The following is a 17354-nucleotide window of genomic DNA, read 5'->3' as shown; positions in this document are numbered from 1 at the left end:
GGGGGTGAGATGGTAAGATGAGGGATTTTCAAACCATGTTCGCTTTATCATGGACTGCCGTTTGTCTCGAAGGTCGCCTTTGTGTGCACCTTTGCGTGGAAGTTAGATGGGAAGGTATAACAAACCTCCAGCTTCTTCGACTATGAACAGCCGTACTAAAGACCATCCTGGCCACAGCCCGAGATGCGTCTATTTATCAACATTTGATATGTATTTACCAGCAGTGTCAATACAATTCTCCACTCCCAATCTAGTGTCCTAACACCGAGCTCACGTCCTACATACATAGACTGCTACGAACCCTCCTGCTGTGACTCCCTACGTACAGAGTGGCTGAAAGCAGATGAGACACCATGAACTCCCCGTTCAATCACCCGGGCAAAGAATACCTTCGTTGGTGGGAGACAGCAAACAATAAACACAACCCACATCTCCGTCCTGTAAGCAGGCTCATCAGCACACAAGAACATAGCATCATGTGACACCGCGAGTGAACCTACTGATTCCACACTATTACATTTCCCAGCTGATCTGTAAAGACTGTCATCAGCTTTCCTCATTGCCAGGCTACAAAAAGAAAAGGGAGTCATACGCGTTGCATCTGTAAACGTAGTCAATCGACCCAGCTTCACCGTCTTAACAATCGCACAGGCACCGGCCCTAAATTCTGATATCAGCTTGCATGCCATATTAACCTAAGAATAGGGGGGTTGTTGGCTGCTTGAGAGTGAGTGGGCGAGGAAATGAGATTATGGCTTACGCTATCCCACTACCCATCAGCAGACTCAGACCAATGCGCGTTGGGACTGAAATGACTCGGATTCGAGCGAAGAGAAGGATTGGGAAGAGGGCGAGGGCGAAGTCGCAGAATGCGGACCAGGTTACTCTCAGAGTCAGAGCCATCAGTATCCTATTGTATTATTCTGCTGATAACGAGGCACGGATCATATAAACTGTACTTACTCCCTTGGACGTACCCAAAAACCTGAATCCTTTTTCGGCCCTCGCACTCACCTGGTATACTATCAATCCAGAGCTTCTGAAAAGGGTCGCACTGCACAAGCAGTAGCACCGCCGCAATACAATTCACGACAAAGTTGCTCCCAGCCAAAAACCAGAGCAGGACCGTTCGAAAGAGCGTATGGTAACCTTGAATTTGCTGGAGGAAAGCCGCAATGGTAAGCTTTCCAAGCCCAATAGCTATCAGCGCTAGGAACTGGTTTAGCCACCCATATAGCAGGGCGTAATGGCCTTCGGTGCTATTAAGGACTGTTTCGCGGACGCCGAGGCCTGCTTCTGCGGCTAGGGTGAGCATTACCATGCTGGCGGCACCGAAGGTCTAGTAGTTGTGAGAACTTCGCGGAGATGAGTAGCAAGTCGGCATACTTACAAATGTCAGCATTGCTAATGGTAGGTCTTGTGCAATATATTTCACGATTCGGAGTGATGTGTAGCATCTGGCGGCTAGTAGCAAGATGGCGATGACAAACTCGACCCATGTAACGATAAAATATGGCTTGTGAAAGCCAGTATGTAGAGGCTCACTCATCTAGGGGCGCTCTTAAGCTGACTGACGCAGAAATATGTGTAATCATTCACGAGAGAGATGATTGAGAGTGGTTGACTTAAAACATGGCATAGAATCTGACAGTATACCGTGCACCCCACTGAGGACATGACTGTGGACTGAGACTCTCCACCATCAGTGGGCTGCTCACACGCTATCCAAGAGAATCTCACCCAGGTCAAATGATCGGATGATAAAAGGAACTGGCTTCAAAGTCAATGTTACCTCCAAGAACGGTCGATATCTGGATAGAGTCATGTGATGAGGATGTATGCCGTCATGATTTTAGTCAGCATTCTTGAAGCTCCGGTGTAACGATACTTAGGTATATACCTAGGTACACAGCTTATCCGAAGAGAAAGAATGTACCTAGGTAGTAGGTAGACTCGAATGAACTTGGGGCGACCTAGCGACGGGAATCTCCATGGCTCTTACCTTCACCGAGTAATAGAGAAAAAGGGAAGGAGCGACTCGCCCTAGGGGTATCTGGGCAGGGAAGGAACGAAGGGACAATAAGCTTCATCGTACCTACTTCAAAGGTGGTTGCAACCAAGGAGTCCCTCTCCCACTATCGTATAGAGTCTTCAAGCACCTTACTGGCCACGAATATTCGAGCTAGCCCTTATTTCACAGGTGGCAGAGGCTACTTAGGTAAATTCATGTCGCATCGTCAGCCCCCAATCCCTTCCATAGCCTAAATTGATAAATACATGTTTTGCGATTATTCTCGAGGCTGAAGAGCCCGTAAAGCGAACAAGCGGATCCCCAATCCATACCACGGTCGCCCGACAACCATACGACTAGCCCGCGGTAGTATCAAGGCTGGGGGCTGTATTCGAGAACAGTGTTCATTCCAGAAGAAGCCAGTCATTTGCGCCCTGAGTCTCGATTGCGGGTATTACTCGCCACGAGGAATGGACCTATACCTTCTGTACTCCAGAGTTGGTCTCCTCCAAGCGCAAGTCTGAGTTGCTCAATATAAGGCGGGAAATTTGGCGAGTAATTGGGGGTGTACACTGTGGATACCCTTCTTGCTGAACATATAGTGTATACCCGTTGAGAGTACTTGCATTTTGGCCCCATTTGTGAGCATAAGTGTGATGTTGTTCAGGGCAACAATGCGCTTCGCTGAACCAGCTGGCTCCTCCTGATGGTTAATAAAATGTGTGATCAAGAGGATAGATGTCCAGGCGCTCTATTTCCGCGAGCCGCCTGAAGATGTAGACTGGGACCCCAGGCCAAGGATCCCTGCGACTGCTTTTCTTCAATATTGGAGGTAGACAAGTGCCTTGGTTGAGTTGTCTCATCAACTGCAGCCGAGACTCTGTTTCTCAGAGATTCAGTAGACCGCAGCCCCGGAAGAAATGTAAACCTTCAGACTCAGATTGCTCACCGCTAGTACTGGGGTTCAATATCCTCGGGCCGGACCGCCAAACGTCGAGTAATTCGTGACTGTGAAACTGTGAAACTGCAGCTGGTTGGTGACGCAAATCCCGGCAACAGTACAGATTGGCCTGCCCCTGGCATCCACGTATCTGCCGACATATGATGTTTATTCAGGAAATCCGTACCCAACGGAGCTCGGGCGCATAATCGAAATGATGGGAGTTTTGTGACAAGGCTACGAGGAGTTAGAACGCCTGAAGCCCTGAAGCCGATCGGCCCCGCGAGCGGAAGGATCAAGAAAGCGGCACAGAGTTGACCCAGACATGCTGACATGCTGCTCAACTCTCAGCTCCAAGTTTTGTGACCGAGCTAGTATTTTGATAGTCGAGATCCGAGGTAGGACCGGCCACTGGTAAAACAAGAAACGGCTTCACAGGATGTTGGAGGGGAATATTCGCGAACGCTCTACTTACCTCTTATCCGAGCTGCGTTGTTGAGAGGCATGTCCGTCTGAATGCTCGACTATAGAAAAGCCGGAGCGACGAAGGTACACACATCAAAAGCAGCCTCACTACTGACGTGGAGAAACGTCTCAGATGTTTGCGAATCCGAAACAACCAAGACAATTGAGATGAAAGTACGGAGTAGCGATGGTGTGATCATTGATGGCTGCCTCGTGGGTACAAAGCTCGACTAGTTAGCGGCAGTGCTGAGAAGCTCGGGATACGAGAACACCAATTCCGAAACAATATTACCCAGTACGGAGAAGTAGTAAAAGACAGAGAGCCAGAGCTCAAACCATCTCAGCCTCTCAGGTACCGACCCGATACGAATCGCTAATCTGACCCACGCGTCGATGAGTCCCAGACTCCCAGACTGGACTCCCTGACCTCCCTGGCCTGCCACCTGCACCGCCAGGGACTAGATAGTACGGATAGATAGCCCCATGTCAGGCCTACCGTTAGACTTGAGTGGACTGCGGCTTCCAGCTTAGCAGGCCAGTTATGGAGCCCGGCTGGAGCCCGGATGACCAAGCCCCGAAGCGCCAGCGACCCGCCGAGTTGTAGCAGACCCTCCACGTATCATGAGCTCGCATGCCCGCCACCAACCCTGTCTGATGGCCATGGGCTGTGAATTGTCTTGCTCTCATAACACGAGGGAAAGCACCAAGAGGCTGGCCATATGACTCGCTCTTCCCGAGTCATCACGAGCACAAATCATCTCGAGTCCGGACCCATGTTTTGAAGCCGCCGTCATCAACAACATTATTACGAAGCTTTTCGGGGAAAGCGATGCCATCAAGTCATTAAGCAACCCAGTCTATATTCGTAACGATGTTGCAGAGGCCAAGGCGCTGTCAGGGCGGATCCAAACAGGATTGAGGATGCCGTTGTAAAACAACTGGATCATCCTTCCGGGCCGTGGCTATTGGTGGTGGTATGCAAGGGTTTCTGGGAGCATCTGATAGTAACATAGGGGATATGGGAAGGATTTTGCTTGAATCGTCTCGTCATAATGACATTGTTGTATATGTCTCTCCCTCACACTTGAAGAATGTGGCTCTTCCGCGTCCAAATTGTCGTTCGTGACAGGTAAGTACGTAGTACGTAGATGGCAGCTCTTAGGCATGGCTCCTGCAGTGCAAATGCTCGACCTCGCACTTTGTGGCTGTTTTGTTTGTTCCATTGCCGGCGGCTGCTCCGTATTCCAAATTTTCACCCATCACAGTGTAGTACTACGTACGTAGGTACGCAGATTGATTGCCTTTCAACATCTCAGGGCGAACTGAAGAGGAAAAAGATCGACACATCAATTGTATCTACTACTCGGGCCTCCGGACCCCGGAGGAAATACCGGTATGGACTTTGCCAGTCACGACCAACAAGCCTGAGGAGGTGTTGACATTGTAATGATTAGTTCGCATCGTACCGATTCATGATATGACAGGTCGAGTGCGAACTGTGGAGGGTCTGAGGGAGAAGGCTCAACAAACAACAAACTTCGGTCCCTTTCGATCCCCGTATTGTTTGGTTTGAAGAGACAAACAAGTAGAAGATCCCCATCGACCTCCCCAAAACGGAGAAATTGTGTCCGTACATACTACGCAGAGCTCTGCAGTTCGGAGTCTTCTACCGACAGCCGAGAACACAATGGGGGCGACTCCAGTACTTGACCCTTGGCTATCCACCCTTGTTCCAGGAGTCAAGCAACAAGTCCAGCAGGATCGATTAAAGTGCCACAGCACGTGGAGCCTAAGCAGATCGTTGAATCCTGGCTCGCGTGGCCAATGATTGGGTAGCGAATCAATATTGATTTTACTCAGGAGTCAGGAGAACAAGGCGTCGATGAGCATGAAGCGAGGCCACATGGTGATTGGGCTTGATCCTCCTCAAACCTCGCTGACAAGGTCAGGTCACCCTTTCTGTCATCACCTCTGGCGAGTGCGATTGGCAAATATCGCCTAGGGAGCATGCGTGCGTGGCTTGACGCGAAACCGGACCTTCCACGCCTGTCCCGTATTTCTCCCTCGGATCAATGAGGATAGACGAAAAGCGAGTGGATAATCAAGGCCATAGGCCCCTTCGGATAGGCTTCGCCGAGAAACGGCCCCAATGGTTGGTTCCGTCACTGACGACAATGGCGCGGATGGGGGTCGATGGAGTCATGGACGGCTTTTGGAGGCTATGGAGAATGGAGATGAAAGCGAGACTGCCCACACTAATCGGGACGAGACAAAAAGGGCCGATAAGCTCGACTAGTGCAGTTTTGGAACACTACTCCGTACATGTGGAGGAACTTGTAACCACTTCGTATCTGCGTGCTCGTAATTTACTCGGGGAGGGCAGTCAATCTAATTTACTTTCCTTGAAGCGGTGTTGTTGATTGGTTGGTTGCCATTGGGAATTTCGCAACGTCTTATTCGTAGGTAGCAGTAGCCTCTTGAAACTTGGAGTGCTTGTTGCAACTTGGAGAGACAAAGACTTACCAAGTTGACGGGTTTCCGGAGTTTCAACTTTCAGGTTTCGAGTCTTTCGAGTTTCGTAATTCGCATACGCTGGACAGTGGTGCCTTTCCTGGCCGTTAGGTTCTTGATCCTGGTTGATCCCTACTGTCGCTGAAGTAACCAATGACCAGGTACCACTCTTCCGGCAAGTTATCACCACTTTGGAGATATTTTGCGCTGAGCCTGTGAACAAATAATCTTTGCCTGTCAGCCTCGCCTCGGCGCTTCGACAAGAAGACCCTGGCCAGTGTTTCAGGAATGTATTGGTGTTGTCAGTAGCTCCTGCAGTGCTGGCCATGTGATATCGTATTCGTGCACGGAGCAGTTCTCACATCACCAATCTGTGATTCACCCGGTCAACGCTTCGAATACAAGCCCGGATTTGTCATCTGAATAGCCGCCCAATTTCGAGAGGGCGTCAAGCAAAGCGCACCGCAAATCAGCCATTCGGCCTCTGCAGGATAATTGAGGAAAATTCAGAAAAACCGTTAACTCCCCCTCCCTTTCCGTTTCGCTTCATCAGGAGCGAAAGCAGAAATGATAAACAAATCAGCTGCCGGGTCAGCGTTGAGCTATTCCGGAGTTGTCAGTGTGGCTGGCTAGCACTAATTTTGGGGGCCAAACGCCGGAGCCAGAGGTTCCCATGCAGCTAGGGGATATCTGAGCCAGTCTCACGGCCGCCCAGCCTTAAGCCCCAACAGTCTCACTGTCAGATTCCAGCCGTTGATTAGCGGAGCCGTCAGTCAAGGCAAGAAGTGTCGACGCCTTATAGCTCTCCCCGCCAGTATCCTAGGCGCTTCCCGGCAATTTGAGGGTAGTCAAACCAATCCATTCCTTGACCGAGGACTGTGGCCACCGCTTCAGCCGTCCGTTGCTTATCGCCATGTGGTCCAGATCTCACACTGCATTTCCGTAACACGGCGATCTTGTACAACTCCGCGAGCCGTTCAAGGCTTCAAGCAGACATCGTTTCGGCCAGGTAACTCGTGAAGTATCCGCTATGTCTCTGGGTAGAAGTCTATAATCATTAGTCAGATTTGACGCAATCGCAAACAAGTTAAGGAACAATGGGAGAATCCTGTTTAGATGAAGAAAAGGGCGAGGAAAAGGGAGAGACAACAAGTGGAATAAAAAGCAAAAAAAAGCAAGGGGAAAATAAAATAAATTTGTTGGCACAGAAATTCAACGGCTGCGAAAAGAAAAGGGTGAAAAGCAGCGACCAGTGGTGGGGACCGTCTAATATCATCTTGGGGCTGAAAGAAAAGGAAATCCCGTGCTTCGCAAACTTTCCCTGATCCATCAGAAAATTGAAGTTGATGATGATGGTGATGATAATAATAATGGGGTGAGATTTGGCACCATTCACACATTGACCAGGCCAAGGGGCTCATTTCCCCGGGTCTTTCCAGAATCCAAGCTCTTGCATAGCCTTGTCCCCGTTTGCTGGATTTCCTTAGTTAGTGTTCTTCTCCCAGGACCCAGTCACCCAGCAGTACTCCGTACTAACTATCACTTCCCAGCCGGGTGGGGACTACTACTGGGTCTGGGAGGCAATGGTTGACGGCAGCTCCGTACCGTCTCTGACAAGACAGCGGGAGTCTTGAAGGTGTTGACAGCCGTGCTATTTCCGGTCCCCAGCTTTCCTGGATCAGCTTTCATAACGAATGTTGGGCAAAATATGTCGAGTGGATGGACGGACGCCGTTCGGTCTCGCAAGTTTTCTTGGCCAGTCAGTATGACTTGGAAAGGAGAGATGAGAAGGTCTTAGAACCCGTGGGGATGGGAAATCGCGCGATAGACAAGAATAGGGGAGAACTTCGAGTAGTAGTAGTGTCGAAGAAGGAAACTCTGTTATCGCCGATGATGAGGTTGTTGAGGTACACACCACGGCGGGATGTTGTATGTATGTATGTACGTATGTATCGTAAGTATCTTTTGTTGGAGTACCGGCCGTAAAAAAGTGTTGGAGCCAAGAAGACAGTAATCTCGATTTTCAACCCAACTGAGCACAGAGAATTATAATTAAAACATGGAGAGAGCAGCATCGACCATAGAGAGAGTAAGCTGAGCAGCAGCCTGAGCCTGAGAGAGCGATGCCAATCCCAGCACACTAACACCGTCCAGGCGAACTAAGTCGGGACGGCACCGGTCCACGCTTATTCGTTTCTTGTTCATCCTGCATTGATTTATTTCTGATTATTATTATTATTATTATTATTATTATTATTTCGATTTCCCGACTCGTGGGACGTTTAAATACCCTCCCCCGACCAGTCTGGGGATGGCATCAACCTCCCCTGTGTCAGGTTTCTCGGTCTTTGTGCTATTGCCACGAATCAGCTGTACTTATCAGTTACTCATTGATATTGTAGGTTCAGATCTCATGTCTATTTGCCCGTCTCACCACATACCTCGTTGACAGGTTGTGCTTGTCTTTCTCCCTGACACTCTGTTTGTGCGCTGCATCCCCAGATTTGGGGCATATCTGATCCACCCCGGGCCCCCGTTTCGCTCTTCTTGTGACTGGAAGTCCGGTGCTTTTTGCCTTCACCAGACATGATTTTATTAGACCCTATTGTCCCGCTATCATTCCATGCCCCCTCCTGAGTACGAGAGAGCTTATGATCAGACTGTTGTCGACGGGTCTGCGAGCTGACAGCCTTGACTTTGGCAGTGATAAACCAACATCTCCATTACTATCTACATCTACGCCTTCTAATACAAGCACTGGGACTAGTCAAAAAGGCAGCTTGCGACTCTTGATTCTCTCGATACCGGGTATCCAGAGGTGTTGGCGCGGTCACTAGTATTTTATCCCCAGGTGGAATCGGTCAAAACCAACTCGGCATTACCCAGGCTGCAGTTCCTTTTGGCAATTCGAACGGTGGCTGTAGCCAAGCTATTCGCACAGGCCATCTATTCATCAGGACATATCTACTCGCAAACAAAGAGTATGTGTTGGGTTTGCCAGCAACCGACTGAACTCCGCTAAGCGTTAAAAAGGAACGAGGTACAGACGCATTCGGCAGTAATCCCAGACGCCTTCATTGGAATATGGCGCACAACTCTCCCAGTATGGTGGAATGCAGGCTTTCCGTCGCTACTCACGTCGACACCCGACTAACGTGGCGCAGATTACGGCTGGCAACATCGAGCACCACAGCCTCTTCACCCATCATCCATGGCGATGGAACAACAAAACTTTCCACAGGCTCACGCCCTCCCGTCACATCCGGGATATCAAATAGGATATCCCTCACACCACCACTCTGGAACACAGAGCTATTACCCGAACGGACCCTCCTCTTCTCAGTACCTATACTCCCAGCACTCAAACACATCACAGAACCGCCATCATCCTAGAAGGTAAACATAACATCGGTCTAGGAACCTGAACCAGAACGCTGCGACTAACGTGTTTGACTGAGCAGTGCCTCCATTCCTTACTCATTCCCCAGTGGCTCAGTTCCCACCAGCTCTCCACCAATGCAAGAACACCTTTTTACTTCTTCGTGAGTTCGAGTTAGATTTGATACAGGACAAAGCCTCTAATGCAAAGTCTATCAGCCCCCCGTCATACATGGTCAATCAGTCAGAGTACTACCTTGCCCAAGGCTCGTCGATCTCGTAAGTGCCGTGGCCAAACCCCTTACTTCTGCACTGCGCGCTAACATGGCTTCAACAAATAGCTCAAATACCGGATCACTAGCCGCTAGTCCTCAGCCACAGCCTTTGATGTCCTCAGGAACAGTCTACTCTTCACCAGACCCGCCGGCAACCTCTACAGACCCAGAACAACAGGTTCGAGTAATCAGCTTTCGACCAAAACCACAATGTTGGGATCACGGATGCAACGGCCGCGAGTTCTCAACCTTCAGCAATCTTTTACGACACCAAAGGGAAAAGTCGGGGGTTGTGGCCAAGGCAGAGTGCCCTAGCTGTGGCGCTGTTTTCACACGCACTACAGCGAGGAATATTCATGTCGCTCAAGGGAAATGCAAAGGTATTGGACGAGAGGCATCTAGCCGTTGAAATCCAAAGCCGCTTAGAGACCTAAGAATGGGGTCTATCACCCTAAGTTTCTTTTTTGCGTGGATCGCGGCTCCTATGAGTTCGCCTCTAGCTTCATGATCCACCCGTCGAACCCCTACGATCCAGGGATCCGCTACCTGTGTATACCACCGAATGCGGTACGACTCAGTGTGGGATTTATGGGCTCGTACAAAATCTTCTTTTGGAGGCACTCTTTTTTTTTTTTTTTTTGAAGGCACTTTTATACACATTGGACCAGATGGTATGGCGCAGGTTTTGATCATAGATGCATTGGTGTTATGGGAGTTCATGGCCAAGCTAGAGTATATCGAGAGCTGCCGGAACAGGATCTTTGCGGTTGAATTATCACACATTTGGGCTTAGTTTAACATTAATCTCGCATCTCGCCTGAACACAGCAGGTGGTGCTCAGACCAAAAGCAAACTTGAAGTCATTGCTCCATAATAAGGGCTCGCGGGTCCTGAAAGAGTCTCCGGTCAAACTTATCAAATGTTAGGTTGTGGTAACTATGAAGTGGGGGGTTTTCAAAACGTCCAGGGTACCCCTGCACTGCAGTACTAATATTCCTCCCGATCCCACGTGGGTTAGTTAGTTATGCTTACACCTCTGACCGAGTCACCTGACCATGTCGTGTCATCGAACAACGACTAAGCATCTTCCATCGAACTGAGCTCAATCATCAATTGTGACTCATCTTCGCCATGCTGTCTTTTATTCGATCTTGAACTCTCCAGAGAACCTGCTGAACTCTCCCTGAGCCTGTTCTTTTGGATACATTCACAATTCCTTCTACATCCCCACCGCGACCTCAATTGTTTGCCTGCCAACCGCTCTCAAGATGACTGTATTATCCCAAATACACAACATATGTGAAAAAACCAGTTACAACAGACATACATTTCGGCTACGATTAATATCTGGCGGTGCTCGAATATTTGTTCAATCTCAATAAATCATACAGCAGCTTCAACTGCTTCGATCCATACAATTCTTTCTCCACACAACTGTGCTACTTCAGGGACGATAGACTGAGCCTCGAAAGGATATGGCCTCTATATTCACGTATGACCCTGACCCTCCAAGGGTCTCTTCACCCTGGTCAACTTCAGGGTCCTCTACCCCGCAAGTGTCTGTTGTTACAAACCGAAACACGGCCACTCGTACACGCTCCAATATCAACTTGGAGAGTGCGGGGCACGACTTTCTCTCCGACTACGGGATCTCGAAGCTAGAGCCCGAGCCGCAAGAAGGGCCTACTGAGTATAAGTTGCACCTTCTATTGCGTCCCCGGCGTCCTTATACTTCGATATCCACGGGCCATCTCGTGGGTGGGTCGTACCATTCCCGCGCAAGCTTGTCCACGTCTAGCCCCGCAGCCGCAGCATCTTCAGTCGAGGAGCCAAGTTTGAGGCTACCACAAGCCCGGTCAACGGAAAGCCGCCAGCAGCGCCTACAGCAATTGACCACCCAACTACTATGGCGGCTGCAACAGTCTTCACCTTTCCATTCTTCGACGACGGCTAATCTTGTTCTTCCGGTACTTCCTGAAGCAACTCCCAGACTAGGCGCTACTCCAAAACCATCGCGCCTTCTCCCCGGCCTGGAGGAGAGTCAAGGTGCCCTGTACGAAATTGGCGTTGCTGATGATGGGACTTTTGTGGGACTAATTCATGACGAGTTGGAGGAGAGTCTATCCAATCTACAGGCCATGGCTGCAAGCCTAGGTTGCAAAGTAGAAGTCCTACGCAGGGTGGTCGTCGGAAACTGCGAGTGGGTGGAAGACCCGGGAGCTGAGGGACCCAATCCGGGTAAAGTCCATGCCGAAGACCTGTGGGTTGCGGAAGCCCTGGTGAGCCCAGATTGGGACTACTACCGTGTGGAATCGCCTAAGGCGGGCTCGCTCGAGAATATGTCGACCTTAAATGCCGCGCCCGGCACCATACCAGAAGGCAATATATCCGCCACAGAACAGATCAGAATATCTCTTGCAGGGCCAAATGGGGTTGGCAAATCTTCTCTTCTAGGGACGTTGACATCGTCTATCCTCGACAACGGTAGGGGTACGAGCAGGTTGAGCCTACTAAAGCATAGGCATGAAATCTCATCGGGGGTAACTAGTTCTGTCGCTCACGAACTCATCGGCTACTCTTCAGATGAGCACTCTACAGCACGTTCTGATGTGGTTAACAACGTTTCCGCGAACGTTGCAGCTTGGGATGATATCCATGCAGCATCACAGGGCGGCCGTCTGGCCTTCGTCTCCGACCTTCCAGGTTCTGTGCGCTATTTGAAATCCACGTTGCGGGGGCTGATCAGCTGGGCCCCTCATTATGTGTTCCTGTGCATTCCTGCCACTGGTGAGGAGGATGTGTCTCTGGGGACTGACTCCGGTGATTCTTCAGACCCACCGCTGGACATCAACTTAGCTTTGTCGTATCTGTCGCTCTGCATAAAGTTGGAAATCCCTGTCGTTGTGGTTATCACGAAAATGGATCGTGCATCCCGCGCTGGATTGAGAAACAATCTTTCCAAAGTGCTATCTGCATTAAAAGTGTCTGGGAAAAAGCCGGCCATGCTTCCTGTTCAGTCAAATCTGTCGGAAAAGGGTGTAGACCTTCAGTGCATAAAGACGACAGACGCGGGGGACGTTAGAAAACTGATATCCACAACCACGGACTGGGCAGCCACAGTCCCCATCGTCCTTACAAGTGCAGTCGATGGCTCAGGTATAGGCAAGCTCCACGCTTTGTTTCGTTATTTGCCCATTCCTTCCAGGCCACCTCTTAGAACCATCAATCTACCAGAGGTCGTTTTCCCCATGCACCCACCAACTAGCATCTTTGACGTCGACGAGGTATTTGCAATTCCTCCTTCCAAGGTATACTCCGAGCAGCGACAGCAAAACCAGGGTGTGGTTCTGTGCGGTCTTGTCCGTTACGGCTCTATTTCTGTGGGCGATGAGTTGGTGGTTGGCCCTGTCATATTCCACGCTCCGTCAGAAAATGGCAATAACCCAGGGGCTCAGAGGCTTCGACCTGATAGGCGATCAGAACAGTCTTTGCAGCCCGGCTCTTTTCGCAGCCGACCAACGTCTGGGGACTTTTCGAGCTCATTTTCCCATAGCTCCTATCCAGGGAAAACTTGTTCAGCGGTCCAGGCGCATTGGCAGCGCGTCCGGGTTGTTAGCGTACGAAACCTGCGGCTCCCAGTGCAAAAGTTGACTGAGGACCAGGTTGGCACAATCGGCATTGAGCCTTTATGTGTCAGTGATGACGAGCGATTTTCGCGCCTCGGCAAAATACGAAAAGGCACGATACTAGCTAGCCCGTCAATATCAGCTTCCGTTTCGCGGCCATTATCGTCACTTGCTGGCTTCATAGCCAGTTTCGCATCCAGCGAGTTCTCGTCTTCCCTATCCCCGCCGGTTCTGCTAGGAGGCAATGCCATCGTGTACATCGCGAATATCCGAACAACAGTGAAGTTAACATGCATGGCCCTTGCAGAGGATGAGATCATCTCTTCACCACCATCGCCAACTGAACCGGAGTTCTTCAGCTTTGATGCGGATTCTCCGGGACATGACAGCTCTCGTAAGCCTGAAGTGAACAAGGTGGTGGGTGGTTCCGATACTGCGGCACATGGCAGTATTGATATTACCTTTTCGTTCGTTACGTCTGTCGAGTGGGTGGAGGTTGGCTCGCGGGTACTCCTGATGCCGGGAGCATCTGCTGCGCTGGCTTCCGTAGAAGGCTCCAGCTCGCCGTCGGGTCTTGAAGGATTTGTCGGACATGTTCGTCAGATACTCTATGCCGAAGAGGGTGGGAGCTCGTAAGTTTGTCTCTGTTTGTACTGTGGATTCGAATTGTCTATATAATCTGTTACTTCAAGGAGTCTTGTGTATAATTCCGCCAGTGGATCGTGGCTATATCTCTAGAATATAGTTAGATAGACTACCTAAATGATCATCATTAATGGCACGTGCGCAGTACATTTGTGGAGCCTTAGGCTCCCCACCAGGCAGCCCCAGTCAGCCCCGGCGGCCAGACCATCCAAGGTTAACTCCGGCAAAGCCCCGCTGTGACGGAGGTCCCAGGAGTTCCTGCGTTGCAGCTTCTCCTGGAGTCCTGGCCCAACAGCTTCATGGATCCATCTTTCCTGCTTTGACCATAAACAGGCAGCATTCTCTCGGTCTCAGGACGCTACCTACCTGTCTGCAAGAGACCATGACCTAAGATCGCTGAACCCGACTGTTCGTCCGCCCTGGTACTGCTATCTGTGATTGGTAGCTTTCCCTTTGTGGCCTTGGACGGTTTATTTGCCAGTGTTTCCCGCCGCGTTGCATCCACCTTTTGCCTACTGCTGCTCATCTGTCTGGAATCCAGCCTCGTCGATTCCACTTTCATCGGCGTGTTTCCAACCTATCTGCGGCCCAAGGAGCGGGCTCTCCTTTCTTTCGACCAGCTGGTCTGCTCTTCGTCTTACTTTCCGCGTCTCCTATGCTTTTCATCTGCTCGTCCGTCGCAGTCTCATCCCGCCATCATGGCCGAATCTAGCTCCGCTTATGCAGACTCTGGAGCTATATCAGATCTAGATCAGCTATGTGACGAGGGCGATTTTGATTCTTCTGCTAGCACCACGTCAGAGGTCGAAGACTGCAAGATTGAATCCCAGCAATCTTCCGGCAGAGAGGTTGCGGTCACAAAGATCTCAGTTCAATGCATCCGCAGTGTGCCTACAAAAGAGACACAAATCATGAATGGCGATAACGAAAGCATCAAGTCCACCGAGTCACCATCGGCAAACTCCGACCCGGAACGTGCTGAGAAACCACAGACTGCGACTAGGACGTTGAACCTCCTCGACCTTCCTGTGGACCTGCTACAAGACATTATCAAAGAGGTATGCACTTTTAGGCGAGTTGGTTTGATGGGTCATAATACTGATATTGCCCTTTCTTCCTAGGTCACGCATACCAACGATTTAACGTCCCTGGCCCTCACCTGTTCCGCACTACATTCACTCGCAATTCCTCAGATGTACTCTCGATTCGACATTGTCTGGCCAGATGCCGGCTCACAGCCGGATCAACCGGCCGGGGTGGACGCACTTTCGTACGGTCTGGCGACATTGGTCATGGGAGAAGATATATTCCGTGAACTGCCTCGGACACTCACAGCACGCCCCTGCTCCCACTGTGGGTGCAGCAACCCTCAGCCACCTGTACAGCAGGATGGTCGACCGGTGCGTCGCGGCAACTACTTCGCACAATATACGCGCAAATTCTCTGTAGGGAATGGTCCGCCGGACTGGGTTCAAGAGTACTCTGTCACCAAAGAGACAGGCAAGATGCTCGGCACACTTGTTGCTTTGGCTGTGGCTCGAATGGTCAACCTGGAGACTTTTGTTTGGGACATGCCAACGGGTGTCGTAAGAGACGTGTGGATTGCGTTGGCATCACTAGCAGACCGGCCGGGACATGCATGCCGTCTAGAGAATGTTTGGATTCGATGGCACGATAATTCTGATAGCACAATGCGCCCTCTCTCGGTTCCCCTATCAGGCGTTCCTACCACATCTTCCTTGACACTACCCGAGACCCAAAACATCCTCATCCCGCCTCCAGCCAGCTCATCGCTCCTTCGGAAATTTGGACACGTCGAATACCCTTCGCTTTCGATTCTACCGGCATTAAAGAACCTGAGTGTCCTAGACATAGACGAGCCGTCGTATCTTGAGGAAATGGCCGTCCTCGTTGGACGCTCGCGGGAACGGTTGCGGGAACTCCGTATTGGCATCTCGGCTAAGGTTCATCAGGCCGAATGGCTGAAGCCACAGGGTGGATCACATCCTGAACAGCCAGTCGTTTCCAGCAACATCTCTGGGTGGCCGAGGTCTGGAGGAGCATTAGGGGCAATTTTGGGCTGGCCCGGTTGCCATACTCGTGAATCTGAAGCAAAACAGGACCCAGTTCAAAGCGACAAACCCAATGTCTCCCCGGAGACACCAGACCCTGTCAACACCCTTACTGAAGCTCTTTCTTCCCAGACGCTGAATTCAACCGAAACCCAAATATTGAACGGCGGTGAAATATCATGCATCAACTCCAACCACCAAGCTCCCACTCTCAAAAACCCAAGAGAGGCTTTGAAACGGTCTTCCAGAGCAAGCTACTCGTCTTCGTCCCATCGTCAGTTGCTGAAGTTGGAGGTGCTGGAGTTGGAGCGTGTTTCTATATCTGCACCAGTCTTAATAGAGACACTTGACTGGACTCGAGTCACCACTCTCACGATTCTTTTTTGTGAGGGCCATGAGAAACTTTGGAGAGCTCTCCGCCGCCGGTTCGCTCCTGCTACTACCCCACGCAGTGGTCTGAAGAACGGTAGAAAGGACGGAAGAGCTCAGGACAAGAGCTCACCTGAGTATGCCTTGAGGATCAAGCATCTCCACACGGATGCTGTTTCGCCATATCTATTACTTTTCATAAAAGATACTCTACCACCCGACACCCTTGAGACTGTTTTTCTCCATGGAGCTCCCCTTCATGACTCTGCTGTTCACATCGAGGCTATTTACCGAAATGTGATACGGACACATAGGTCAAGTCTCAGGAAGCTGTTGGTGGATAGTACAGCGCGGTCGACAAGGGGTGCTGAGGTTGGCAATGCACGCTGGCGGAAGTGGATGTTTACGCGCGAAATGATCACATTCATGACGAGCGGCCGGATGTCCAAGCTGAAGGAATTATCCATCACACTTGACTCGAGAGATTGGGTAGGACCCAACCCCACAAACGTACTTTTCACCTGCTAATCGAGCGCAGCACTATTTTCTGCAGAGACTACCTTATATACCCCAGCTTCGCGCCCTACATATTCCCCACTTCGCCCGTCCTAGTCATCTTGATCTGAAGGAGCTTGCTATGCAGGTACTCGACATAGTCACTCTACGACCTGAAATTAGTCTCAGCTATGTTGGTATACAGAACAAATGCTTCGAGCTCCTCGAAGGTAAGGGCAACGAGTTTGAGTTCGCTGAAACGGACGAGGCCCACAGCGAGGGCTTTGTCCCCGGAGCTGAAAACTGGCCAGGGTCAGACACGAATGAAGAAGACTCCGACGATGATGAAGAGGATGCCCCGGATTCGCACTCTGACTTATCCTCGGAGGATCGCAGGTCGCTGGACGACGATGATGCCTCCGACTTTGATTCTCGACCGCGTGTATCTTTTCGCCTCCGGGAAATTCTTTTCTACGACGACAAGATCGCTATTTTCAAAGGCCGGCATGGAGTTTTATGATTGGGGTTCCGTACAAGTGCAAGAAGGGCGTTGATGACCATCTGATG

The 17354-nt window shown here is 50.6% G+C and overlaps 5 protein-coding genes across 5 annotated transcripts; 3 read left to right on the top strand and 2 right to left on the bottom strand.

Annotated features, from left to right (window-relative positions):
• Positions 1 to 125: 125 nt before the first annotated feature.
• On the bottom strand, positions 126 to 1104 carry BJY04DRAFT_177584 (uncharacterized protein). Its single transcript, XM_073709618.1, has 4 exons — positions 761 to 1104; positions 593 to 660; positions 501 to 531; positions 126 to 438 (listed from the first exon to the last, which is right to left on the bottom strand). The coding sequence occupies exons 1-4, from the start codon at positions 901 to 903 to the stop codon at positions 294 to 296; spliced, it is 387 nt and encodes a 128-aa protein (XP_073577013.1). The 5' UTR covers positions 904 to 1104; the 3' UTR covers positions 126 to 293.
• Positions 800 to 1991, bottom strand: BJY04DRAFT_49265 (uncharacterized protein). The gene is made up of 2 exons (XM_073720499.1): positions 1391 to 1991; positions 800 to 1339 (listed from the first exon to the last, which is right to left on the bottom strand). The coding sequence occupies exons 1-2, from the start codon at positions 1547 to 1549 to the stop codon at positions 911 to 913; spliced, it is 588 nt and encodes a 195-aa protein (XP_073577012.1). The 5' UTR covers positions 1550 to 1991; the 3' UTR covers positions 800 to 910.
• A 6871-nt stretch (positions 1992 to 8862) lies between these two features.
• Positions 8863 to 10434, top strand: BJY04DRAFT_49199 (uncharacterized protein). Its single transcript, XM_073720498.1, has 6 exons — positions 8863 to 8908; positions 8961 to 9030; positions 9092 to 9323; positions 9389 to 9469; positions 9525 to 9584; positions 9647 to 10434. The coding sequence occupies exons 2-6, from the start codon at positions 9012 to 9014 to the stop codon at positions 9987 to 9989; spliced, it is 735 nt and encodes a 244-aa protein (XP_073577011.1). The 5' UTR covers positions 8863 to 8908; positions 8961 to 9011; the 3' UTR covers positions 9990 to 10434.
• A 227-nt stretch (positions 10435 to 10661) lies between these two features.
• BJY04DRAFT_177564 (uncharacterized protein) lies at positions 10662 to 13932 on the top strand. Its single transcript, XM_073709617.1, has one exon. The coding sequence runs from the start codon at positions 11056 to 11058 to the stop codon at positions 13840 to 13842; it is 2787 nt and encodes a 928-aa protein (XP_073577010.1). The 5' UTR covers positions 10662 to 11055; the 3' UTR covers positions 13843 to 13932.
• Positions 13933 to 14549: 617 nt separating this feature from the next.
• On the top strand, positions 14550 to 17307 carry BJY04DRAFT_213149 (uncharacterized protein; the record flags this gene model as incomplete). The annotated part of the gene is made up of 3 exons (XM_073714784.1): positions 14550 to 14909; positions 14973 to 16781; positions 16831 to 17307. 3 exons carry the CDS (start codon positions 14550 to 14552, stop codon positions 17305 to 17307), a joined length of 2646 nt encoding a protein of 881 aa, XP_073577009.1.
• Positions 17308 to 17354: the final 47 nt, after the last annotated feature.

This window comes from Aspergillus karnatakaensis (genome assembly GCF_047715665.1).
Source record: "Aspergillus karnatakaensis strain CBS 102800 unplaced genomic scaffold BJY04scaffold_2, whole genome shotgun sequence".
Classification (NCBI taxonomy): Eukaryota; Fungi; Ascomycota; class Eurotiomycetes; order Eurotiales; family Aspergillaceae; genus Aspergillus; species Aspergillus karnatakaensis.
Note: the sequence above shows the minus strand (reverse complement) of the source record. Positions and strands in the feature narration are given on the sequence as shown.

Excerpts from the sequence above, each read along its gene's own strand:
- BJY04DRAFT_49199 (XM_073720498.1), top strand. Across the intron at positions 9,324-9,388 it reads AACCGCCATCATCCTAGAAG|TGCCTCCATTCCTTACTCAT; the intron begins GTAAACATAACA and ends TTGACTGAGCAG. Across the intron at positions 9,470-9,524 it reads GAACACCTTTTTACTTCTTC|CCCCCCGTCATACATGGTCA; the intron begins GTGAGTTCGAGT and ends AAAGTCTATCAG.
- BJY04DRAFT_177584 (XM_073709618.1), bottom strand. The coding sequence starts at position 903 with ATGGCTCTGACTCTGAGAGTAACCTGGTCCGCATTCTGCGACTTCGCC. Across the intron at positions 661-760 it reads CTGATGGGTAGTGGGATAGC|GGCCGGTGCCTGTGCGATTG; the intron begins GTAAGCCATAAT and ends ATCAGAATTTAG. Across the intron at positions 439-500 it reads AATGTAATAGTGTGGAATCA|GACGGAGATGTGGGTTGTGT; the intron begins GTAGGTTCACTC and ends GCCTGCTTACAG.
- BJY04DRAFT_49265 (XM_073720499.1), bottom strand. The coding sequence starts at position 1,549 with ATGAGTGAGCCTCTACATACTGGCTTTCACAAGCCATATTTTATCGTT. Across the intron at positions 1,340-1,390 it reads CATTAGCAATGCTGACATTT|ACCTTCGGTGCCGCCAGCAT; the intron begins GTAAGTATGCCG and ends CACAACTACTAG.
- BJY04DRAFT_177564 (XM_073709617.1), top strand. The coding sequence starts at position 11,056 with ATGGCCTCTATATTCACGTATGACCCTGACCCTCCAAGGGTCTCTTCA.